Source organism: Danio rerio, chromosome 12 (genome assembly GCF_049306965.1).
Source record: "Danio rerio strain Tuebingen ecotype United States chromosome 12, GRCz12tu, whole genome shotgun sequence".
NCBI lineage: Eukaryota > Metazoa > Chordata > Actinopteri > Cypriniformes > Danionidae > Danio > Danio rerio.
The window spans coordinates 25,744,157-25,771,515 of NC_133187.1; the positions used below are offsets into that span (position 1 = coordinate 25,744,157).

At 34.5% G+C, this 27,359-nt stretch overlaps 1 protein-coding gene across 2 annotated transcripts in view; it reads left to right on the forward strand.

Annotated features, from left to right (window-relative positions):
- The window catches only part of psme4b (proteasome activator subunit 4b), a 63,300-nt gene that overhangs the window by 13,298 nt on the left and 22,643 nt on the right, over positions 1-27,359 (forward strand). For both annotated transcript variants that reach the window (XM_005156206.6, NM_001191020.1), the window contains 25 exon segments: positions 2,319-2,363; positions 2,694-2,843; positions 3,256-3,319; positions 3,408-3,482; positions 4,939-5,061; positions 5,160-5,252; positions 8,260-8,525; positions 12,598-12,784; positions 12,929-13,018; positions 15,525-15,589; positions 15,719-15,869; positions 17,919-18,017; positions 18,097-18,166; positions 18,263-18,330; positions 20,139-20,354; positions 20,963-21,120; positions 21,207-21,302; positions 21,949-22,004; positions 22,159-22,215; positions 22,305-22,360; positions 23,888-23,986; positions 24,065-24,127; positions 24,338-24,433; positions 24,522-24,653; positions 24,745-24,954. In XM_005156206.6, coding sequence (XP_005156263.2) covers positions 2,319-2,363; positions 2,694-2,843; positions 3,256-3,319; positions 3,408-3,482; positions 4,939-5,061; positions 5,160-5,252; positions 8,260-8,525; positions 12,598-12,784; positions 12,929-13,018; positions 15,525-15,589; positions 15,719-15,869; positions 17,919-18,017; positions 18,097-18,166; positions 18,263-18,330; positions 20,139-20,354; positions 20,963-21,120; positions 21,207-21,302; positions 21,949-22,004; positions 22,159-22,215; positions 22,305-22,360; positions 23,888-23,986; positions 24,065-24,127; positions 24,338-24,433; positions 24,522-24,653; positions 24,745-24,954 — 2,785 coding nt within the window.

Consider the following 27,359-nt stretch of genomic DNA (forward strand, 5'->3'; position numbering starts at 1 on the left):
GCCATTTTTTTAGTGCGCATATCCAAAATGCACATAAAAATAGGTTGATGGAAACATAGCTATTGACTCCTGTGTACTTTTTTTTTAATGAACTGTTTCTGTAAACTTACAATGCTTTTGGTAAACTCAGCACAATTTGATATCGGCCATGTTTCTTTTGCATTAGACTGTATATACTGTATGTGGGTCAGATCAGTTTGGCTCACTGCTTTTAGAGGACAAGGTCACCGTACTTTTGCCAATTTTCCTCTTGGGTTCTGGTATCATTGTGTTCTATTTTAATCTTGGCCAAACTGACTGTGCTGAATGCGGTTGGTGTTTGTTTACACTTTCACTGAGAGGAAAACCAACAGCTGCTGTGTCTCACTAACGTTCACTGGCAGTGTATTTTTAGAAGCAGGGATGTACAGACAACATATTTTAATAATCAACTAGTCAGTAGATTGTTGGAACAACTAGATTGCTAGTCAATCTTAATAGGATAGACATTATTCACACATCGTCATGACGCTCCAGGGATAGCGTTATGATTCTGTGCAACACAAGAAAATATTTTGAAGAGCATCGTGAATCATGCTATGACAAAAACAATTTTAAGATTTTTTTGAAATTATCTCCCTTTATATTTTTTGTTCTCTATTTCTCAGTAGAAAAAAAAGTTGGTTATGCTTTCGAAAAATATATGGAAAAAAACGCTATAGAGGCTGAATTTGATTATTTTTTAGAACTATAGCTTTAAATTAGTAATAGACTTTTAGGTTCCAGTAGAAATTTCTAAGAGGAACAAATGGTAGGTTTCTAAGAGGAATAAATGCATTCATATTCATTATTTTCTTACATTAATAAAATAGCAGACTCAATTACATCAGAACAGAATGTAGGCTGAAAAATAATAAGTTTAAACACTGTTTTAAAAATACAACCCTTGTGGTGCTCAAATGGCAAATTTCATCTTAAAGTCTGTGGATTTTTGCAGAATGATTTTGGGAGTATCACAACTTAAAACTTAACATATGAAATAAAAAATAAAAAGTTTTTAACTTTTATGTAATATTTGTGGGATGCTCTGATCAATCAGCCGGAGATCGGAATGAGCCGATAATCACATTTCACGGCACAAACGGTACTCATTGTTCTGGCCGATCTCATGTACCGATCGCAAGTGTTTGTTTACGAGTTTACAACACACTCAGAGGAAGATGCACGTGCGCACCCTGGTGATGCATCAGCAGCGCTACAACGCAGGAGCAATGTTTCCAAATTGCATTTTCCTTTTTTACCATTTTTTTCATTTAATTTACCTATTATTAATATTTTTTGTAAAGCTGCTTCTGACTATTACATCTATGCAACATCCTTAATTTATTATTTTAGGTAAGGCAATATCTCATACTTAAAGGGTAATTGTACTTATGCAATGGCGAAGTTATATAAAGCTTGAAGAATCAGAATCGGTACTCGATATCGGCCAATTACCATGACAGGGATTCTGTACTCGCTATTGGCTGCAAAAATCCTGATCGGAGCATCCCTAGTTTACAGTGCAAATCCAAATAGATCCAGTTATTTGGTAAAAAAAGCAAGGCTCTGATATATACTAAAATGCAGAAAATATTACTTTACACACTGAATTGTAAATAAATCATATGAACATTTTATCTTAGTCAATAAAATTGCTGAAATTATTTTAAAAACTGAAATAATTTAATATACACACATTTACACAAGTAAAAAAATAGTCTCAAAGATGGGCTAAAAATCTGCAGATTTCTGTGAGGGCAGATTTCATTTGGGCCTAGTAATCATTTAGTATATGTATATAATATATTTTGTATGATAACATATGTTTTTATGTATTTTAACAAGTACAGTTTAGAATGGTTTATGATTGACGATGGAATAGTATTTCACAAGTATTTTGACATTGTTTATAAAACGTTATGAAACATGCATTCATAATGCTTTCAGTGTGTGGAAAATCCCTTTTGTCCAATTCAATTCATGCCGACAAAATTGGGATCAGTTCGGAGCAGCTTCCTGATTTGAATGGGCTGTTAATAGTGTGACCACATTTCTCTAAATAAGTTTTTTTTTTTATTAAAAAAGTATACAAGGAGAGCCTGATAACCTGGCATGTTGCAGTCATGTGCTCAGGTGCCTCTGGTGTTGGGAAACTGTCATTCACTCTTTCACAAAACGCACTGTAGTTGGTTTTCTGCTTTGCACGTGGTCTAATCGCATCTTTTTGCTTCAGCCTGAGATGCGCCTGCGCTTTCACATTAACACACATGATTTTTCTCTGTCTCTCTCCCCTTCAGCTCCGTGGAGAACGTGTTGAAGACGCTAGTCAAAAGCTGCAGAGTGTAAGTGCTCTTTCAATCCTCTGTCATTCACTAATGTGCCTATAAATGTTCAACCCCTTTCACAAAGGAATTGCACATTGTGTTAATCAGCTTTCCGTCGAGCTGGTGAAAGAATCATGTAATCAGGCCGTTGTTAGACAAGCCCACAGCTTTCACACTGAGCCGATTACAGCTCTCTTAACACATTATACTGTCGACCCGTTTTATTCATATAACAACCTCTTTTCATCATTTCGCAAGAGCTCACATAACAAATAAACAACCGTGGAGCTGAGGAAATGACATGTGATTTTGCTATCAGAATGTCACATAATGTGTGTGTGTGTGTAGATATTTTCCTGAATCGGCCACACAGGAGATGCTGGATGAGTGGCGACCATTACTATGTCCGTTTGATGTCACTATGCAGAAGGCCATTGGCTACTTTGAGCTCTTCTTGCCCACCATTATGCCCCCTGAACAGCACGACAAAGGCTTCAAGTATGTACAACTAGCAGTGAAATAAGTGTTGCACTCAAATGAGAAATGGCTCGATAGTGATTAAAGGATAGTTCACTCCAAAACTAAAATTTACTCCGTATTTACTCTGTCTCTAATAGCTCCTTTTATAAGTTTCATATTTTTTTGTTGAACACTAAAGAAGATATTTTGAAGAAAGCTGAAAACCACTGACTTCCATTGTAGGAAAAACAAATACCATGGAAGTCAATAGTTACAGGTTTTCAACATCTTTCAAATATATTCTTTTGTGTTTAACAGAATATAGAGAGGTTTGAATCAAGTAAAGGGTGAGTAAATGATGACAGAATTTTCATTTTTGGGTGAACTATCACTTTAAGTGCAAGCAACAAGTGTGAGTCGGGTTAATAGAGGATTTGTATGTGTGTTTTAGGTTATGGTTTGATGAAATGATGAATCTCTGGGTCTCAGTGCAAAACCTGCCTGCTTGGGAGGGTGTAAGTACATCTCATTTGTCAGTTCATTTGTTAAGTGCTAAATGCTATGTGTCACATTGGCTTTCTGTGCTCTCGTTTGATCTTGCAGAATCTAGTGAATCTCTTTGCACGCCTGGCTAATGACAACATTGGTTATGTGAACTGGGATCCATATATTCCCAAGGTACTGTCCTGCTGCTGTGAGAGTTTTGACCCTCTGAATGCATTCAATCTCTGTATACTTTTGCATTCTTATTATGTTTAAACTCATTACTTTTTCAATTATTTTGAAATGATAAAAAAGGCCTTCTATTCTGTGAATATTTTAACCGTAATCGTTCTGCATTTATTCTTTTTATTAATAAATTATGGATTAATTTCTTTCAGGTATCAAATTACTTATGATTGGGGCCAGACAGAATCTGTGGACGTTTTTTTACTATTTCTGTAGAGAATTGTGTAAAATATCAGCAGATTTATGCAGAATAATTTTAAGAGTATCATAACTAAACTTAATAAATAAAATAAAAAAATACCTGTTTAGCTTTTATTAAATCTCTACAGTGCAAGTTCAGTTAAATCTACTTATTTAGTAAACAAAGCAAGTCTCTCTGATTGTGTTATATCTCTTAAAAGACTTCTCTTTTCCCAAGTATAAATAGGAATAGGCTACATATTGTGTTCATCCAGTACTGCATAGAGAGGAAGGAGAGTTCCGCTTATTATCAAAGAGATGCCCTGGATTATCCCCAAATGCAAAGATCATTTCAAGAAATCAGTGCAATTTTGATTTTCTGTGATACTTCACACATTAACGTATGTAAACAAATCCTTAACAGAGACTGGCTGTACCTACAGACATTATAATAGGAGGTGGCCACGTGTCAAAGCAACAGACCGAAAGCGGATCATGCTTTCTATTATAATGTCTATGAGCAGTATATCAAATGTATGGACACACACACACACCAAGCAGCAGCAGAGGAGAGGTGTGCCAGTCACTGAATTCAGCATATAGGGGTTCTCAAATGTCCGCCTCATTATTTCTTGATATTATGCACTGTGTTTGTCATAAAGTTATCTGTAGCTCAAATGACAGCATTCTGTATTTAGCTTTTCACTTGTATTGTGGCTCTGAACTATCAAAACACATCTCAAAGGGCTTTTTTGGATGTGAAAAAGCGTAAAAAAACCCAGTTCGATTTTTTTTTTTATGATGGACAAAAGTTTCACAGGCAGTGTGTTTGTACAATTCACACAACGTGAGGTCGAATTAATTTTTTTAACCGGCGAAAATTACGGACAAACATTTTGGGTTTGGTATGCAACAACCTTAAAGGTGTTTCATATTTACCCTGGTTAATGTGTAATGTTTAAAACCAGAAAAAATAGGATAAAACCTTTTTTATTCTATGCTATATTAACAATGTAATTGTACATAATAAAAAATAAATAAATGTGTATTTGGACAAATACCTCTTCATGCATTAAGATATTGTCTTTTAAAGCATTGTAAAGGTCTTTATTTTCATTTTTGACCAATTGCATTCATCATTCTGAATAACATCATACATGTTTTCTAAAAGAAATGATGATGCTAAATGTCTGAATTGATTCTGATATTTTCTGTCTTGCTTCAGATCTTCACCAGAATCCTGCGTAGCTTTAATCTGCCAGTTGGCACCAGCCAGATGGTAGTTCCTAGATACTTGACTAACTCCTACGACATTGGTCATGTGGTACTTTGGATTTCCTCCATGCTGGTAAGTTTCATGAGTCACATATCTATAAAAAGGCTAATTAATAAAAGGTTTGTTTATTCACAGATCATTTTTATAGTGTTGCTTATGGCTTTTTTCAGGGTGGCCCTCAGAACCAGTCCCAAAAGCAGCTTAATGGGCTCTTCAGTAGTATAGCATCCTTCTATCACCCCTCAAACAACGGACGCTGGCTGGTAAGATGTTCTCTATTTTAGGCTAAACAACAAGAACAATATGATGCAAAAGGAAATCTCGTCCTCCCACGTTCTAGAGCTGCCTACCTGCGCTGTGTTGTCATCTGAGCTTCATGTTTGCGATATGCATTGACAGATGGTTCTCTGACAGAGCGAGGACACTTCAAATTCCAGCTATTGAAACCCTGCTAAGAACCTTTCAGTTTCCATCTTAGACATGCATAATTTTCACACTCTAATGATACTAAGTGCCATAAACTACAATTCGGATGGTTTTTAAAGTTAATTATTTAACTCTGCATTTTTTTCTTTAAAACAAACTTATTTGGGATCATTGATATCAAAAGAAAGCATAACTAATCATCTGCGCCTGTTTGTTACATTACATTTCACAAAAAAAACAAAAAAAAAACAAACAAACAAAAAAAAAAAAATATATATATATTTTTAAAATTGATTCTTTTTGGCCAAAATAAACCTGTTTACATGCTGAAGATGACGGTGTTTAATGTAAATGCCCAAACATTGAGAAAAAAATTGTCAAAATGTATCGAAATGTACCACTTAACTAATAATTATCATTTTAACCTGACACAAAATGAATTTACAACAGGGAAAATAAGTACTGAACAAGTCACCATTTTTCTTAAAAAACATATTTCTAAGGGTGCTTTAAGTTATGCATGATAAAATGAAATTATGCAGGGAAAAAGTATTGAACACATGAAGAAAAGGAGGTGTAGAAAGGCAGTGAAAGCCTAGACAGCAGCTGAAATCTCTCAGTAGTTATTCAGCAACCCTCTGCCCTTCCTCAGTGTAAATCAATATTTGCTGCTGCAGTCTAACATTTACATCATCAGAATGATGAAGATGAAACTAGAGGGGACATTTCAGCAAGACAATGATCGAAAACACAGCCAAGGAGACTCTCAATTGCTTTCAGAAAAAGAAAATCAAGCTGTGGAATGGCCCAGCCAATCACCTGACTTGAATCCAATATAAAATATAATTTTGAAGATTTGATTGGCGAGACACACAGAACAGTCAAGATTTTTACACTGTTGAAGTATGTGTAAAACTCACACCTGAGAAATTCATGTGACTTCATTCTCCATATGAGAGGTGTCTAACCTGCCATCACCAAAAAAGCCTTTTATATAAAGTATTAAATAAATTTCAGTGGTTCAGTACTTTTAAACAACTGATTTTTTATTTATTTATTTATTTTGTATTATGTTTGTATTATTTGGGTTTTTACCAAAATCTGGTTAATTTTTATGTCAACAGTTTTTTTTTTTTATTCCCAGGAAAAAAACATGACACGTTCAATGCTTATTCCCCTGCTGAATCTATTTATTTTCTTTTTGCTAAGGGGAAGGAATTTCATCACCATGTTTAGTTCACATATAAAGGAAAATTCTGTTATTATTATTCTGCCTACATGTTGTTCCAAATCATCCAAACCTTTATTCATCTTTGAAACTCAAATTAAGATATTTAAAATGATATTTAATAGCTCTCTAATCCTCCATCGACAGCAATGGTCCTGACTCATTCAAAGTCAGAACAGTTACCAAAAAACATCTTCAAAACATTCCATGGGCTCTATTTTGACGGTCCATGCGCAGAGCAGAAAACGCAGGGCGCAAATGCTTTCAGGGCGTGTCAGGATGCGTTTTTGCTAATATAAGGACGGGAAATCTGCCTTGCGCCGTGGCGCATGGTCTAAAAGGGTTGAGTTTATTTTCTTAATGAGTTATAGGTGTGTTTTGAAAATAAACCAATCAGAGTCTCATCTCCCATTTCCTTTAAGAGTCAGCTGCGTCGCACCAAGAGCGCATTCGCTATTTACAGGACGCAAAGTAAGTCTAAGTGGAAAAAATGAGCATTTCACAAGCAAACAGTTAACAGTTAACAGTTTTTTAACAGAAAACTGTTAAACAGAGCATCTACTGCGTGAGAATGAGAGATAATAGAACTACTTTCACATTCGCTCTTGGATAGGGAAACCTTTACGCACAGACATCAATTAGTCTATAAATAAATACTTTTGTTTAAGCGCAAATATTTGTTTCAAAACTATTTCTAAATTCAGTTCTAATTTCCAGCAAATGAATAATAATAACAAAATGTGCTCAAAAACCTGAGTTATATCCTAAAACACATGCCGTACCCCATATGGTCTAAAACCTGACAGGTGGGCAAATCTAAGCTTGTTTTTAATAAAACAAATATAAATATGGATATAATAAATAATACTGCTAATAATAATAACATTATACAAAAGCAAATTGTTATGAATGAACTGAAAAGCCTCCCGAGATGAAGACATAAAAGCAGTGATTTTTCATATTTATGTAGGCTAGAAAATAATATGTTTTGCAATATTTTAGTCCTTTATATTTATATCCTATATCTATTCTTATTATATCCTATATATATCCTTAATATTTTAATTTTTTATATGTAAAGATATTTGCCTATTGCTCTCTTGTGCGTATTAAGCAGTGCGTAAGCGAGGTTTAGAACGGGTTAGTTTTGGTCTAATGAAAAATCTAATATATTTTCTCAAAATAGCAACGTGCCAGCGGTCTGCCTCAGAACGCCTTCCTTTTTAGACCAGAACGCCTATGGGCGCACAAATGAGCGCTAATGCATTTGTTATTTAAACAGCGTAGCGCAACGCCTCAAAACGACTCTTGCGCCAAGATGAAACTACCAAAAGACTATTGTGCCGCGCCTTGTGCCACACTGCGCCGGATGTATGATAGGGCCCCATATGTCTGTGCCATGTCAGTGGTTCAACTGGAATAATGTAAAGTACAAGAATAATTTTGTGTGCACATAAGACAAAAATAAGACAAACTGTGAGATATCACTAGGGATAATGGGAATCGATTTTTATCCATATATTGTGATAGAAAACCTCATGACTGAAAATCTTAATGATTTTGAGAGATTTGATCAGTGTCAATCATATTTAAATATTGCTTCTATTTTGTCACAGATGAAACTGATGAAGCTCCTTCAGCGTCTTCCTGCCAGTATAGTTCGACGACTGCATCGGGAGCGTTATAAGAAACCCTGCTGGATCACCCCTGTTCCCAGCACTCACAAACTCACAGACCAGGACGTGACCGACTTTGTGGAGAGCATGAAGCAGCCGGTGCTGATGGCCATGTTCAGCAAGACGGGCAGCATGGATGCAGCTCAGGCCCTGCAGAACCTGGCACTCATGAGACCAGAGCTGGTCATCCCACCTGTGCTAGAGAAGTAAGTGTGTGGAGCTGCCTCACATTTTTTACAGCAAGTAGGCTTTAAAATCAGGCAAATCACACTTATTTATCAGCTTAAGGGCTGGCTTAATATGGCAATGTTAAGATTGTTTTTCAATTAAGATGGAAGGTTTGGTTGGTCATATACAAAGTAGACAAGAGAGTCCTTTACTTACTTCCCTGATTTGTAGGTGTGGGTGAATATATGGGTTTCTGATCTCTTATGATAATGTAAAATTACATTTGAAATATGCAATTTACGTTTAAAAATAAAACAATTAATATCCTATTTAAACCTGTATTTAGCATTATCCACTTTTGATTCTCAAAAAAATGTAAGACTAGTTAGATGGTGCCACATTTACATAAAAATATGTACACAAAAAGGCAAAACTGGCAAATATCACATATTTGTCAGGGCTCGAAATTGCGACTGTTTTGGTCGTATATGCGCCCAAAATTGTATCTATCTCAAAAAATATTTGGGAGCATATGTGCGAGTGCATAAAATAAATGTTGTGCGACCAGTTTTCACAGCAAAATGTTCACCACATGTGCGGAATTGGAAGGCATTCACACATTAAGCATCTTTGCACCTAAAAACACCAAACGCAGCACTCAGGAATAGTTTAAAACTGCAGTAAACAAAGCATGCAATGCTTGCCCCGCCTTTAAGCTCTTCTTATTGGCCCACTGTGCTATAACATAACATGAATGGTTTGGTTAATATCAGCTGTCAATCACTCGGTTCCGATGACAGGGAGCTACAGCCACGAAAACGCAAAGATCTGAATCTGAGAGAATGTAAACAACAGACAGATTTAGTTTTAGAAACCACCTAAAGTTACAACTAATGACACATCTGATTAGTGATCATGTAATAAATGTCAGTCCAGCATTTACACTTTTTTAAAGAGTGGATGAAAGACTTCCAATGTTTAAAGTCCGCTATGATAATGACTAAAGCATTCACCGTAAAGCCGGTGGGACGGAGGTTTCAGGTAACAGTGTTTGCCACTGAATCTACACATTTTAGATGTTCTAACGTTATTTAGTCCTTCATTTAATCATCACGATGCTGTCAATCATGCGACTGATACGTTATTCACCATCACTAAAGAGGATACATTCACTGAGATGAAGCATATTACAGCTCATGAAAAGACAGTTACTGCTATTAAGATGATGTATGCAAATAATAAGTTATAAGTCAATATCATCTGTGCAATATCAGACAGCACCCGTGAGAACAACACAGTGATTATTGTTAATTCGGTTGATGTCATTTACGTCAAGCAATGCGTGCAGGGCCGGTGATTGCATGCAGAGTTTTGTTTATTTGTTAGCTGTGATTAGAGTGTTAATATATAATAGAATTTGCTAAAATAAAACGTGTATTAACGGTGCTCATAATTGTTGGTGGGTGCGACTAAATTTTGTCTGCTTTGCTTAAAGTTGTGAAGTTAGGAGCACCGGTGCTACTAAGAACAAAGGTTAATTCCGAGCCCTGTTTGTTAACCTAGGGGTTAAAGGGATAGTTTACTTGAAAGAATTAAAAAAAAGTTAAAGTACTCGTCCACAGGTCATTCAGGATGTAGGTAATTATTATTATTTTTTTCACTAGAACATTAAAGAAGATTTTGACCTGAATGTGTGATCCTTGATGATTCATACAATGGCAGTGAACGGATAAGTTTTTTAGATAAAAAATAAACGCATACAAACAAGTGCAAATCAATAGCCACGACTTCTGATGACACATTAAGGTTTTGTAAAGCAAAATGATCGGTCTGTGTAAAGTAATTAAATGTTATTCACAGGGTTCCCACACTTATTGAAAGTACTTGAATTTTAGGCATATGTATTCAAGTCCTAGAAAGTACTTAAAACAAACATGGGTTATTGTCAGTGCTTGAATTAAATTTGAAATGAGATTTGTTTATTGTGGTATTTCAACTATTGTACTGTGATGCTGTCATAAACAGAATGGAAAAAATGGAAAATTCTTAATTTACAAATCTTCAATTTAAATCCTGTACAAGAACTATGACAACACACATTTTATCAAAGTTTCAGAAACCACATTTGACTATTGCTTGTATTGAATTAAACACATTTTCTTAGAGTTCTTTGAAGATGACATGAAAACATGAACATGAAAAGTTTTGCACATTTTTTTTTAAATGAAAATAAACATTCAAAACGTCATCATTATTAGCACATTTTTTATGTAAATATTAAGCGTAGGTGGCATGGGGGCTCAGTGGTTAACACTGCCACATCTCAGCCAGTTCCAACGGGGCCAGTTGTCATTTCTGTGTGTAGTTTGCATGTTCTCCCTTTGTTCATGTGGGTTTCCTCTGGGTACTATTGTTTCCCCTTACAGTTCAAAGACATGCGGTACAGGTGAAATGGATTAACTAAATTGGCCCGTGTGTGTGTGTGTGTGTGTGTGTGTGTGTGTGTGTGTGTGTGTGTGTGTGTGTGTGTGTGTGTGTGTGTGTGTGTCACTGTGAGAGTGAATGGGTGTTTTGTGTTATTGGGTTGCAGCTGGAAAGACATCTGCTGCATAAAACATATGTCGGAATATTTAGCGGTTCATTATGCTGTGGTGACCCCTGATAAATAAGGGGCTAAGCCAAAGGAAAATTATTGAATGAATGAATGAATATTAAGTTTAAGTGAAATGTTAAGAAAACACATGTGGGGGGTGCAAATTGCAAATTTGAAAAGTCATTAATAAAAATGCTTTTATTAATCAAACTGCATATAATTGATTAATTTTGAAAGTTCTTTAATCTGCTGTTCATTAAAGAGTGGGAACCCTGTATTTTACAATATTATTAGCTTTATTTCACATGTGCAACTGTAGTCTGGTTGCTTTTAATGACGAAAGCATGAGAGTTGACGGACTACAAAGACTACAACTAGACTACAATCAGACAAGTTCCATATGTGTTAAATAGCTGTTTAAACAATGGCTTATGTTAAATAGCTGATTGAAAGTAACATTTTTTTTTTTTTTTTACAGTTATTCAAATTTAGTTTTTGTATAAAGTCTTAACCATGTAAATTCTGACATGAAATAGCAGTCAGAAATTTTATTTTACCTTTAGACAAATATGATAAGAAAATTTTTATGGTTTTTCGTTGACTAATGTAGTGTAATATAGGGAAATAATGAGCTTATATTTTTATTTTTAGGCTCAAACTTAGCTAAATATGATTTTTTTTGCATACAGAAAACAGAAGATAAAACTTTGATTGCTTGTAATGTAAATAAGTGAGTTCTTAGAAATAACAGTAAAAGGTTGCTTGCAAGAAAAGCTTTTAAATATACATTATAATGATGTTATTTCCTAATATTATTTATTCATAAGATTATATCAAATAAGTTTTTTAATAAGATGTGAGGAGCAAAACATACACATAAATAATTGTAATTAAAATTAACTAATATATCATATTTAATTCATAAAAAATGCATAAAAACAAAAAGAAAAAGGAAAGGTATTAACCAGTAAAACATACCAGAGTAACTATTAGTTCATTCTGCTATGGTGACCCCTGATAAATAAAGGTAAGGCAAGGCAAGTTTATTTATATAGCACATTTCATACACAATGGCAATTCAAAGTGCTTTACATAAACAAGAATAAAAGAAACAAGTAAAATAAAAATAAAAACAAATAATAAAAATGCGTCAAAACAAAACAAAACAGAAAAACAGGTAAAATGTGATATAAAAGAATGAAGAAGAAGAGTGAATAAAGGAATATCTGAAAGGAGTGAGTTAAAAGGCTTGTAGATGTTTACAGACTATGGTTTTTTTCAGCAAATGTTTGATCATGTTGATGATTGAGTAGGATTTTTAAACCTTAAAACTTTACCGTATGCCATATAGTACCTTCCTTTATTCACTTTCAGGGTTTTTAAATCCAATCTTTGTAAATAGACTCTGTAAGCAGTCATCTTGGAATTCAGTGTTAAAGCAGGAGCTGGTCTGTTTGTAAAGGAAGAACCAACTAAAAGCCACTGTGTATAATGTGTGACTCTGCTTCCCCCTGCAGGACGTATCCTGCTATGGAGACACTGACAGAGCCACACCAGCTTACTGCCACTCTCAGCTGCATGATTGGCATGGCTCGCAGTCTTCTCAGCGGCGGCCGACATTATCCTGAAGGCCCTGCGCACGTCCTGCCTCTGCTTATGAGAGCACTGCCTGGAGTCGACCCTAATGACTTCAGCAAATGCATGGTGGGTTAAACTGTGAATTACACACATAAAGAGCTAATCAATATAGAGAAATAAGAAATAAATCAAATTATGACAACTTGGAAATTATTTTCTTCTAATTTAATACTCTGTTTGACCGCTATTTTTTATATTTATTGATTTTAGATCACGTTCCAGTTCATTGCTACTTTCACTACTTTAGTGCCTTTAGTGGACTGTTCATCAGCCCTCCACGACAAGAATGACTTGACAGAGGTAAAAACCTGAAATGATATGTTGATGTATATGTACATGTGTGTACATATGTACAGTTGAAGTCAGAATTATTAGCTCCCCTGTATATTTTTTCCCCAATTTCTGTTTAACGCAAAGATTTTTTCAACACATTTCTAAACACAATCGATTTAACAACTCATTTCTAATAGCTGATCTCTTTTATCTTTGCCATGATGACAGTAATATTTTACTATATATTTTTTAAAATCCTAGAATTAGTATTCGTCATGGAATTTCTATTCTTGCAAACAGCATTTTAAGTTTTGCAGCAACCCACACACCATATACAATCCTATCTAGCCCCAACAAAACAATCCACAAATATAACAAGCATTATCTGAAAAAAAAAAAAAAAAGAAATAAAATAAATAAAAATTAAAGTGCGATTTTAATGCTTAACTAAATTTATTAGGCTTATTAAGCTAATTAAGACTAAATTAAGTTAGGGTAATTAGGCAAATCATTGTATAGTGGTTTGTTCTGTAGACAACTGAAAAAAAATGCTTAAGGATTATATTATTATGCAATTAGTATTGACCTTTAAATGGTCTTAAAAAAATAAAAACTCCTTTTATTCTAGCTGAAATAAAACAAATAGACTCTTTTCACTTTTCTGCGTTTGTCAGTAGTGGAAGGCATCATAGCTGGGTAAACTTAGAGCGCAGTGAATGGGAGAATACAATGAATAATTTTTTACAACTATATTTGAGGAAATAATAGAAGCAAAACTCTGCGATGGTGTTATCAAGACTTTCAGGAAAAAAAGAAAAAATTGTGTGAGACTGATAACGGCAGCCAGAAGAGAGAATAACATCAAATTTACTGTCCTGTCCCCTAGACGCTGCATTAAAAACAGCATGACCAGTAATTTTTTTGTCATTTGATGCAAAGATGATATAATACATCCATAAATGTTCTTACTAAAAAATAAATCTACATATTAAAAACTTTTAAGGATTTAAGATTATGATGACCGTTAAACTCGTCTTAACAGTCTTGTGAAAAGGGTCAATAAGACTTTTTTCAGAGGAAAAAAATATTGTAGGACGTACTGTGAACAACTCCTGCTCTGTTAAACATATTTTGGGAAATATTTCACAGTATTGGCAATTTGTATATGGCAAGCACACACAGGGGTCAACAATAAGGACTGACTGCTGGCTCGGGGCCAGCGTGCAAGACCCTCGGGACAGTATACAGAATGGTTACTGGCCCTATCGGGGCCAGTGCTGCCTTGTCACTAAAGTTAATTTGGATGCGACTGTTTGTCAATTGCGTGCTTTTATCCCCAGACGTTTGTTTTGGAACCTTTCTCGTTTGCCCATCAAGAGCGGTTCGTGGCATATGTGAATTCTGCAATCGTGCTCGAGTCCGCACCAAATCAAATGTGCATTTCATGTCTAATATAAAAGTGAAAGCATGCTGTTTATCCGTTGACCAAAAAAAAAAACTTACCGAAATTACCATCTGATAATTATTCCATATTTTAATCTTATATTTTGTATCAGACCATTTGTTTTGCTCATTTGTTTTCTTCATTTCGACACCTCGAAAGAAAGATCAACATTGCTTCATGATCTGACTGCAGTTCCCCTGCATGATCCCCTGCATTCTTAGTCTTTATCTTAAAAAAAACTCAAAGGCCATAATTGATTAAAACGTAGGCTAATATGATTATTACCTTCACGGATCAAGCAAAAACAAGAAGTGAAATGCATTTTAAATCTAGGTTTACAAATAAATGAAAAATAAAAATATTGACAGTATTATAGACTGATGTAATGAGCCGGTTTCTAAAATTAGGCATTTTGGTGGGTTTTAAACAAACAAAAGACATAAAATTGTTGTAGTTTTCAACTAAACCCTTCGCTTTAATTAATCTAATCAGTATTGTATTTAATTTAATCATTTTTAAATTGTCAGTTGCATTTAAAGAAAAGTTATGCTGAATAAGTAAATGGCTAACTTCTTTTTTTGGAGGGGCAAGAGAAAATTTTGGCAGGGCAAGTATAAAAAAATCCCTAGCGCTCAACCCTGACACATCATAATAATTTCTAAAAATTTCAGTATTAATAAATTCCATTTGTAATTTGGTTTCTCTAAATTAAACAAAACACTTGCATTATAAACACGTTTTTAGTTTCTCTCATTTTGCTACAAATTCTTAAAATGTAATGTAATGTAATTAATTTGTAAAATGCAAGTATTCAGAATAAAATAAGGACTAAAAAATAGGAGTGGTCTTCAATGTAAACAACATTTATTATAAACGTTAGACCTCAACAAATGTATTTAAAGCCAAGCAAACTTGGGTGATGGTCTAAAAAAACTCATGTGTCTCTCTAATTTGGCACCAATACAAATGTGTGTGCAGGATGTTCAATATACACGTCATTCATTTGGAAATGAAGCCACTCTGTGGGTCAGATGATAAAAAAGGCAGCTTATTCTGTATTTGTTTATAAACTTTTTTTTCTTCTTGTAGATGGAGAGAGAGTTGTGTTCAGCTTCTGCAGAGTTTGAAGACTTTGTTTTGCAGTTTATGGACAGGTGAGTCATTTTGTGTGTGGTGTGTGTGTGTGGTGTGTGTGGTGTGTGTGGTGTATGTGTGTGTTTTTTTTTTTTTTTAAAGTATAAGCTTTATTTTTGTGGCTTATGCCCTGTTTTGTATGCCTGTAGGTGTTTTGCATTGATTGACAGCAGTACACTGGAGCAGACGCGCGAAGAGACAGAGACAGAGAAAATGACTCATTTAGAAAGTCTGGTGGAGCTGGGCCTTTCTTCTACCTTCAGCACCATTCTGACACAGTGCTCCATGGAGATATTCAAGGTTTTAATAGCATTTTAATGCTTTGTTTAGTTGAAATACTGCTAGTTCTTGTAACCTAATAATTGGGCTCGTTTTCTTTCCTCATACATTTTGAAATGCAATCATAAATGTTTTTTTTTTTGCCCATCAAATTTGACAGCGTGTTGCACAGAATGATTGTATTTGTGTGTAGTCACCATGTTTAAAGTTGTTTTGACTTTCAGTAGATAATTTTGCTGCACTCTCTATAAAAGGGATAGTTCTCTCAAAAATGAACATTCTCTCATCATTTAATCATTCTTGGCTTTTTCCAAAACAGTTTGAGTTGTTTTGATCTGTTGAACAAAAAAAAGCTATTCTGAAGAATGTTGGAAATTGGTAGTTTTTTCTTTTCCAACTATGAATCTTAGTGGTTTCTGGTTTCCAACATTCTTCAGGCTATCTTCTTTTGTGTTCAACAGAACAACAAAAACACAAGAAAAAACCTAACTGTTTTGCAGCAAGTCATGTGTAAGCAATTTCACCTACTGTACCTTCAGCACCATTCTGACACAGTGCTCCTTTGAGACATTCAAGGTTTTGGTAGCATTTTACTTGCTTATTTAATTGGCTCGTTTTCTTTCCTCATAAATTTTGAAATGCATTTATAAATGGTTAAAAAACAACTCAGTTGTTGTGCCAATCAAATCTGATAGTGTTTTTTGCAGAAAGATTGAGCATTGTGACTACACACAAATACAAAGTTTTTTGACTTTTCATATATAATTTTGCTGTACTTATATTTTCCATAAAAGGGTTAGTTCACTCAAAAATGAAAATTCTCTCATAATGAAATTCATCTCATTACTCTTGACTGATTTCATTCCATTTTGATCTGTTGAAAAAAAAACACAGAAGCTATTCTGAAGAATGCTGGAAATCAATAACCATTGCTTTTCCTACTGTGGATCTCAGTGGTTGCGTGCTGGTTTCCAGAATTCTTCTGGATATCTTCTTTTTTGTGTTCAACAGTAAATTCAATAAAAATCTCTTACTGTTTTGGAGCAATTCAAGTGTAAGTATTTTTTTAAATGGAAGAATCAGTGAATCATAATTGTCATTTTTTGGGTGAACTATATTTTTTAATTCAACAACAATGCACTGAATCCAAAAAGTCAGTAAAGATATTCATTGGCTGCATTTACACTGCATGGTTCAGGTGACTCAATTCAGATTATTATTTTTTTTTTTTTACAATAAGAGACTCAGGCTATGTTCATATGTAAAAATGTATCCAAAAAGAATCGGATCCTTGTCCGCAGTGTAAGCAGGTAGAACGGATTTTCACCTGTCGATGCAAGTTGCACATCATTAATAACCATAATGAATGATATCAACCAACAGGTATTTAAACAAGCATCGTAACCACCTGGTTGACCTTTTATCCATTGGCTATCATTATTATTTTAATAGCTTATTACTATTTATCAGAGATGTTTCCGTATATTATCCAATGCAAGCATGAGTCAAAAAGTATTTTTAAGGAGTGCACCTTAAAGTATTGAGCACAATCCTAGATTAAAAGAAGATGGCCAAATGAGAACTTTTCTGTCAAAAACTAAAGTAAAATAAATTATCAAAAGAGTTAAATAAAATTAAACCCTGTGAACAGATTAAGTACAGGAATGAAGACTCCTTCTTTATGAGCTGTCAGTCAGCACCCACTCTTTTTTTTTTTTCCTGGTCATTGCGTCTTTGTCATGTGCAGTGTAAATGCAGACAATCGAATACATGTAACTTTTAAGAGACGACTCAAGCCTGTCAAAAAAAACTGAATTGACCATCAGGATCTGCAGTGTGTATGCAGCCATCATGTAGCTAACCATATTTCAGCACTTTCAAAAATACTAAGCAACATAACAGCATTTATCATTGATGGCAATAAGATATAACTATAATTATTCATTTCTTGAGCATCAAATCACATTCAGTTCTTGAGGATTATATTAGATGTATTTCTGTAGGATCTTCTCTCAGTAAGGTGTGTGTGTGTGTGTGTGGGTGACTCATATGAGGTGTTATTACCTATAGGTGGCTCTCGAAAAAGTCTTCAACTTCGCCACCACCAACATCTTTGAGACTCGTGTCGCAGGCAGAATGGTGGCAGACATGTGCAGAGCGGCTTCTAAGGTAGTGTCTTTTCCCATTGCATGCAAGCAAACATGACTCCGAGACCGCATTGATTCAACTGTCCTCTGCTTTGTTTCAGTGTCACCCTGCTGAGTCTCTCAGGCTGTTTGTACCGCACTGCTGTAACGCCATTACTCATCTAACTGCCAGTGCGTACAAGAAAATAAAACCACATTCTGTGCCATACTGAGAGCATGTCAGCATCCTTACTTGAGTGTTTTTGGTTGTGTTTTTTGTTTTTTTAGATGAAGATGTTTCAAATGAGGAAGAACTGGATAAAGAACTGCTCTGGAACCTACAGCTTCTGTCTGAGGTGAAAAGACCACTGTATTATAATGCATATGAAATATTTGAAAAGCTGCATCACAGAATCATGTTAATTAGGCATTCTTACCCATCATAGCCTTTGTCCTGACTTTGGGACTGTTCTGTATAGTAGGCATTATTATATACCTTGTACCGTGATTCTTTGGAGTCAGCATCATATGTATTATTCATGAATGTGCAGATAATTCAATCCTTTAATGCACTGCAAATTACAATGATAAGCTTTTCATTCAACCGTGAAAATTATTGATCTAAAAAATGCATGCTGTGTGTTTTATGCTTATTAGATTATAAAGTCATCAGTTTAGCAACAGACTTAAAGAAATAGTTCCGCCAAAATGAAAAATGCTGTCATCATTCACTTGCCCTCTTGTCATTTAAAACCTTCATGACTTATATTTGTTCTGCATAATGTTAAAAATATGAACGTTGTTAATCAAATTGTTTAGGTTTCATAGTGCAGTGCGGATCGCCCAGGTATATTAACGGCCACCCAAGTATATTTGGTGGTGACACATGAATAATACTATTATTATCTTCCTTTTACACTTTTTTTTGTATCCATCTAATTGAGCCAAAAATTCGCCATTGATTAACCAGTGGAAAATCTTCTCTCGCTTTGTTTCCTATTGTTGGTTCTGTGTGCACAATCTGTCACTCACACAGACAATCTCATGTGCTCTACAGAGACCCACAGAGACACACCTTTTCCACCAAAATGTGTCCAACCACAATTTCTAAATCTCCTAAAATGTCCGCAATTTGGATTTTACTTAAGCTGCATTGTTTTGGCAATTCTGTAAATGTCAAGCCAATAAAGCAACCTTAGAGAGAGAAAGAGAGAGCAGTCTTTACCTATCAGTGGGTGCACATGGCTCCTAAATTGCACAAAAGTAAAAGGATTTCTTATATTCAACAGCTTTTTTTTGTTGTTTTTTAAATGACTTTAATCCATTAAAAAAGAAAATTGAGAACACATGAGATTTGTGGAGTCATTGCAACAAATAACCATAACAGAGTGAAACATTATCACTTACATGTGTTATAAAGACATTTCAAAAAAGTGTAAAGCTTCCAGGCACAATAACATAAAAGATTAGTAACTTTAATGTAGAAAAAATGCACTGAATGCAATGAAGACTACACTGTTTTTTTACATTGCAATATTAAATTTCTTTATCTGAATACTGTTTGATTCTCTGGAAAACCATAACGATATGTTTATTTTATTTTTTTCTTTGCTCGATTGTAATTATTCTTGCAATTTTATTTATTTATTTATTTATTTATTGTTATAATTTTTTTTTAAACATGATTCACACCTTACAAAATCACCACAACCAGTCTAAATAAATTATTTTTCTTCATTCACAAATATGGATATTCAAACAATTTGGTAAAATTGTATTCATATCGCAATATGTATCGCAAAAAATAAAAAATAACGCAATGTCAGATTTTTCCAATATAGTGCAGCTTTTATATTATATTATATTATATTATATTATATTATATTATATTATATTATATTATATTATATCATATTACATTTTAAATTTTGTAGAAGAAAAAAACAAGCACCATGGAGTGATAATGAGAAAATCATGGTATAAAATTTGGATGGACTTTATACGTTTATACAGTTTTTATTCTATAGTGTATTTATTCCTGTAGAAGCATTAATGGAGTCACTACCTCCAAACAGGTTCAAATCAGTCACCTTACAAGCCATCTGTTAGACACTAACACTCATTACTGTGTCTCACACTGCCAACGCCTCTCGCTAATCTTCAGGTGACTCGCGTGGATGGGGAAAAGCTGCTCCCGTACCGCACACAGCTGGTGCAGATTCTACAGCTGACCCTGCGCTTGCGTTGTAAGCAAGGCTACAGTCTGGCCTGCAACCTACTACATCATGTCCTGCGTTCCACAGCACTCATCTACCCCACAGACTACTGCAGTGTCCCTGGTGGCTTCAGCAGGCCCCTGCAAGAGTACTTGCCCATTAAGGTACTGCGACTTTTCTTTGGTCTCATTTTTACATGTTATTAAAATGTGTTTTTGTCAATCTAATCACAAATAATATAAACAAGGTCTTAACAATTTAAGCTTGTCCACTTTCAACCACTTCATGGTAGTTGAATATTCATTAGGTTGAACTGTCTTCATATTGTTAATGCTCACATGATAAAAATACTTTCAAATGGACACTAAAAATCACCCACTTTTAGCTAAGTGACCTTACATGAGGTCATTATAGGATGTGTTGTGGTAAAAAAAGGGCTGTTTATGGCATGTATTGCTGCATTGTAGCAAAACATGGCATGCAATTGATATCTAAATCCATTTAGTTCCTTTGATGTCCTGTTTGCATGTAATGCAAATAACATGGGCTTATTTATTCAGTAGTATTCTTACATCCTGCTTCATTTAAAAGTGACATATAGTGTGGCACAATAAGAGGAAAACAATATCAATGACTTCTGAACATATGTAGTCATAATTCATCTTGACTAGCATGCCAATACCAGGTTAAACAGGACCTTAGTGAATACAATGGAGCAATATCCTGTGATCCTATGGATTCTCTTTTCTTTCATGCATAATTTGTTTCGCAGGATTGGGGCCGTCCAGGGGACCTTTGGAATCTGGAGATTCAGTGGCACGTACCCAGCACAGAGGAGACCGCTTTTGTGTTCTACGTTCTGGACCTACTGCTGCAGCCAGAGCTACAGCGCCTGCAAAGATATGCACAGGGAGAGCAAGAAATGAGCAGGTCTGAATTTTTAAACTTCATGTTTTTGGTGATTGTTTTACCAGTGTTGTTTTTCTAAAGCTGATATCACTCTGCATTTTAAACAGAGATGATGTTCTTCAGAGTCTGTGTATTGTCCAACACTGTCTGCTGGGTGCTGGAAGTATGCTGCCACCTCTTGATGGGTCTACAGTCACTGGCCTGTAAGTCCTAAAACCATTACAGCTTTTATTTTTAGCAAAGCCACAATAAATTGATCAGAAAAGACAGTAAAGACAATGATGTTAACAACATTTTGTTTAAAACAAATGCTGTTTTTCTAAACTTTCTGAACATCAGTAGATCCCAGAAAAACATATAATCTAGCCACATCATCAACAAAATTCATTGGAAGCAGCACAACAAATCACAATGCAGAAAGAGTGATCGATCCAAAACAAAATGTCTCCTCAGAGAAAATCTTTGATTGATTTGACCTCTTTAAATAGTCAATTGTTTAAATGCTTAGTAAGTTCTGTTTCAAAATAAATGTAATAAACTGACAAGTCAAGTTTCTCTTCATGCGTGTAGGTTTGTTGTTAAATGCCAGTGTTAAACGCTCAGGACTAAATATCTATTTTTTTTTAAAAGCCAACTGAACCGAGAGCATCAAATTAGAAGTTTGAACATGTCCTTAAATTGATTTCAATAATCATCAGTCGGAAACGGAACATTTATCATTTAATAGTGTTTTTACTGTATTTTTGATCAAGTAAATGCAGTTTGATCAAATAAAACTGACCTTTAAACTTTTGATAAATGGTGCTTCAGTATGAAAGTTTATTTTCTTCTTAATTCTCTTCTGTGCAGTGTGCCCAGCATGGTTAATTTGGAGGAAACAAAGCTGTACATCGGTGTTGACTATGGTAAGCCACAACTAAAAAAGTCAAACTATATTTATAAAGCCCATTTCAAGTTGTTGTGATGAATGTTCAAGTAGAGACATGGGTAGTGTATCATGATGATAGAGATTAGGATATCAGCCTCACAGCCCATAAGACATTGCTGATTTTTCCACAGATCAGTCCAGAGAAAACTACCGTGAGGCTGTCTGCAAAGTGATGAGACAGTTGCTTCGTAAGTGCTCCTCATTTATAGCATCTAACTTCACACACTTTCATTCTTTATACAGTCACCCCAATGCATCTTTTAATTCTTTTCTGTAGATTATATTCTGGAACACTCAGAGGATGACACCAAATCCCTATTTGCCATTATCAAGGTAAATGTACGCAGTTGATATTTGAGCAAAATAAATCGCATCTATTGCCAATTAATCATATAGCAGTTGAGGGAGGGATATAAGGGAAAAAGTACATCCAGGTGGTTATTAATGCATAATAAAACCAGACTGGCTTAACAGGAATTTGTCTTGTCTGAAGAGCTTTATTCTGCAGAAACAACCACCCAGATTAACTTTATCCTGCTTATTACACAGCTACTTCCCACCAAACTTAAGAATTAGACACAAAACATTCTGTAAGCCATAATAGTTTTATAGTTGTAGTTTTTATAGTTCATTTTCTATTTAAATGCAAAGCTGACAGAAATGAAAACAGCTGAATGGAACATACACTAACTAACCTATGTTGTAACCAGTGCCTAATTTGTAAGTGAATTATTCCCAGAACAAAACCAGGAAATTAAAGTTACCGGGACCAATGTCCACCAAACAATTTCAGTTTTCCCGGAACATGACGTCAATAAACTGTGATAGGGCTAAAAAAAAAGAGCATCACATTTCTGAATGGTCTTTAATTATTTTATGCCATATAACGTTATAGGTCAGTCTTGGATAATAAAAACATGTAGCTACAAACATAAATTGTATGAACAATTACTATTCAGTTCACTTTTATATGCCTAGTGAAAAAATAATATTTAAATGACTCACTTTGTCTAATCTTTAAGAAGAGCACACAGTTACCTCTTCTGGCCTGTTTTCTGGCTGACTTGAGATTGTTTTGCTTCTGTCCCCTGCTATCCTGATCTATTCATGCAGTTTCGTCTTCTCGAGTTCTCGTTTGATCATGCTCATTATCAGATTTACTCGTTGTTTTAAAATATGACAGTATGTTTGACTGCCTCTTTAGCATTTTGGAAATACAAATATTATTTAGGTTGGCCCTTATGCCATGATTTATATTCACTGCTCACTGCGCACAAAACAATAATGAAAGTGATTCTGAACATAAGAAAGCAGATTGGCTGAAAATATTGTTGAGGGCCAATAGTTAAACGTGACTTTTGCTTTAACTCGCACATGGTGAATACTGTCGTATGTGTGTGCGCAAAATCCACACAGCCTACGCTTGCACCGGCTTGCATTCATTTACATTCTTTCTCTCTCACACACATACACACATAGGTATTCACCATCCACAATTTAATGACAGATCCATTAAAAAAATACTGGAACACAAAACACAAATATCTGCCATTTTCTGGAACAGGATCTGGCAAGATCCGGCTTAAATTAAGCACTGGTTGTAACTTTATTCCATGACATGATGGCACCAAACAGTCAAAAACAGAAATGACAGACAAGCATATCGTAAATATGGTTCGCTATCAGTTAAGATAATTCAAAGCACTCAAATGAGCCTGTGTTATTAGTTTAAGTGGTTGTTATCTGTGAATAACATGCCTTTGAATCTTGTGACTGACCAATCAGATTCAAACATACCAGAGATACAGTTTATAATAGCTATTAAACTTTTTAGGTCTAACATTTGTTTGTCTTTCTCAGATCATCAGTGACTTGATGCATTTCAAAGGTTCCCACAAACATGAGTTTGACTCTCGCTGGAAGAGTTTTACTCTAGTGAAGAAGTCGATGGAAAATAGGGTGGGTAGTTGGACTTGAGAAATCTCCTGTGGCATTTTATTTTTGTAATTGTTTCATGAACCTTGTTATTCTTTCCAGCTTCATGGGAAGAAACAGCACATCCGAGCTCTTCTGATTGACAGAGTTCTTCTTCAGCATGAGGTAGAAGCCAATTCAAATACCTAGCACAAAATCTTTTGTGATCGCACAAAATAGATATGCCATAATAGGGAGATGGTAGGAGAAGTTTGTAGCCAAAATAGTACAAAAGTGTGTTAAAAGAACTTTCTGTTGATCAGCAAATCTCCTGCGTTTTGTCACCCAGTGTGATGCATACAGCAACCTAACAAAAAGGTTCCATCATTTTTTTAGATGAGAAAGTTGTTGGTCGAGGGGTGTGAATACAAGACTGTTCATCAGGACCTTTTGAGAGATCTTTTGCGTCTTTCTACCAGCACTTACAGCCAGGTCTGATTCTACATCCAAAAATTTGTTTATTAAAATTATCCCATTGATTTTATGAATATTTCTGAAAGACTTTTTTTGGCCCTCACAGGTTCGCAGCAAAGCCCAAAATGTTTTATTTACAGCTTTGGGGACCTATAACTTCTGCTGCAGAGATATTACTCCACGTGTACTGGAGTTTTTGGAGCCCACACGCACTGATGTCACACAGCAACAGTTTAAGGTCTGTAATCTAGAAATTTCTACATGTTTTATCAATAGATCCTATTGTAATTATTTGACTTAGTAATAGTTTTTATTCTGTTGTGCTTTAGGGGGCGCTGTATTGCTTGCTTGGAAACCATTGTGGAGTGTGCCTTGCTAACCTGCATGACTGGGACTGCATTGCTCAGACGTGGCCGGCCATTGTACGCTCAGGCCTCAGCTCTGCCATGTCCCTAGAGAAGCCCTCCATTGTCAGACTCTTCGACGACCTTGCAGACAAAGTTCACCGTCAGTACGAGACCATCGGCATCGATTTTACTGTGAGCAGATTCACCAGTTTTGTATTTTAACTTGGGAATAGTGCCACTACGTTGTGCCATTAATATTTTTGAACGAGAAATTAAAACTGAATAATGAACTTTAAATTTACTCATCCCAATGTTGTTTAAAAAAAATATTAGAGATTCAGATAAATAGAAAACATTTTTTTGCAAAAGGATGATAGTGTTTTGGCAACTTTTATTCTGACATTTATTTGAAAACCAGATTTCTAGTTTGTACTTCTATACCATGTACTTCTAAATTGAAACTACATTGATACTGTTTTATAGATTGTTTTTTTTAATGTTTAATTAAATAGTCTTGATAGGTTGGGGCGATTTCCTTTAACACAGAGATTGTAATTTCTAATTTGCTTAACCTTTTTTGTTTTATTGCTGAGCTACAAAAGAGCAAACTAAAATTAAATGTTGTAAATCAATCAGATTTTTTAAAATGTAAATATGGTCACTCAACATGTAGAGGACTATGCAGAAGACGAGTAAATCAAGGCAAAAACTAGTGTAATTCTGTTACAAAGTAGATTGTTTTGTTTTCACTGTAATAAGATTATTATAAAATGTTAAAAAATAACATAAAATACTGTATTAGTTAATATAAAGCAATGTTTTCTAGTCATTTTTAAATATTATCAAATAAATTAGAAAATTAGCCATGGCAACTATATTTACCTTCAGCCCACTAGCCTCAATCACATTTGGTTTTTGGCCCTTCATAAAAAAAGTTTTGACACCCTTGTGCCAGAGAAAAGGAATATTAAATGACAAAACGGTGAGTGTGGCTTGTTTTTTCTACTGCGAGCTGAATGGATGCAGTAAAGTTGGCATTTCATTCAGAAAAATGGGGAAAAGGGTTTGGGTAGAGTTATTACAACCTAACAGACCTTCTCACCATTTCTGTTTGTTGTCAAAACTGACAGCTGGAGCAGCGTAATTAAATATGTTAGCCACAGCTATTTGCTAAGATCTACACTATTGGTCAAACGTTTGCGGTCAATTTTTTTTTTTAAGAAAATTATTCTGTTCATCAAGGCGGCATTTATTAACTGTAAAAAAAGAAAAAAGTTAAATTGTTAAATACTCATTTATTAAATATTTATTCATTACTTAATGTATTGTTGGAATAGTAAATCAATTCAATGCATGTTTAATAAAAAAAGTTCAGGAGAGTTTTCTTCAATGTCAAAAATATTAGTTATTTATTGGATACAAATGAATAATTCGATTCACAGAATTCTGGTATCCTCAATGCAATGCAAAAGTTACATTCAGGAGGTGTGCAACAACTTTTATTTCCTGACTCAAGCTTTTATAAGCAGCTGATATTGACAGGTGGAGTTTAGTGAAAATTTGTCATTTGTCAATCATTCCCCACTACTCCATTGGCCGCACCCATACATACATCCTCTTTTTCTACTAATTCTCTGCACAACGTCAAAAGCACAAGACTTCTCAACTGCAAATTTTCTGTTCATTTTCAACCCATCTCTGCTCACAGGAAGTTTCACTGCAGAGCTCAAGTTAATTTTAGACAATCAGGCCTTTGCATTTCTATCAGCTTCATCTACTTCAGCAAAAATGCTTCATTAGTATGCAAGGCATATCACACTCAAGAAGAAGTTTGGATAGTATACATCACCTAAAGCAATACAACTACAATTGTATAATGAAAAGAAAAAGAGACAAAAATAATAAAAAATGTATTCCTTTTTACAACAGTATGTAGTTTCAAGTAAATTTTTTACTCCAGTCATTATTGCTTTTATTACTATTACAATTAAATAATAATAATAATAATAACAATAATAATTAATATTAGAGTGATTTCTGAAGGATCCTGTGACTCTGAAGACTGGAGTAATGAAGCTGAAAATTCATCATTAAATTCACTGGAAAAAATTAGTAAATTAAATAATAAACTACTTTTGAACAGTTATTTTATAGTGCAATAATATTTCACAAGTTTACAATTCTTACTGTATTTTTGATTAAATAAATGCAGCATTGGTGAGCAGGAGAAGCTTATTTTAAAACATGTAAAAATCCTACTGACTTCAAACTTTAGACTGGTAGTGTATATAATCTGAAGGTTTAACTGAAAAAATAACAGGAAAGGCATTTTTGGACCACCACAAAACTAGCAATTTGAGCTAAGAAAATCATATGGTTTGTTTTGATTTCTTGGGGACTTTAAGAATTTGCTTTTGTGCTTTTTTAAAAACGTACAAATGAATTGCTGCTCTAATGAAGTTTAATAAATTTGTGGTCAACAAACAATTATTTATTTATTTATTTTTATTTATTTTTTATTATTATTTTTTTTTACCAAAGCATATTGTATATACCCAGAACAATTGTAATATTACATGTCTTGCATATTATTATTC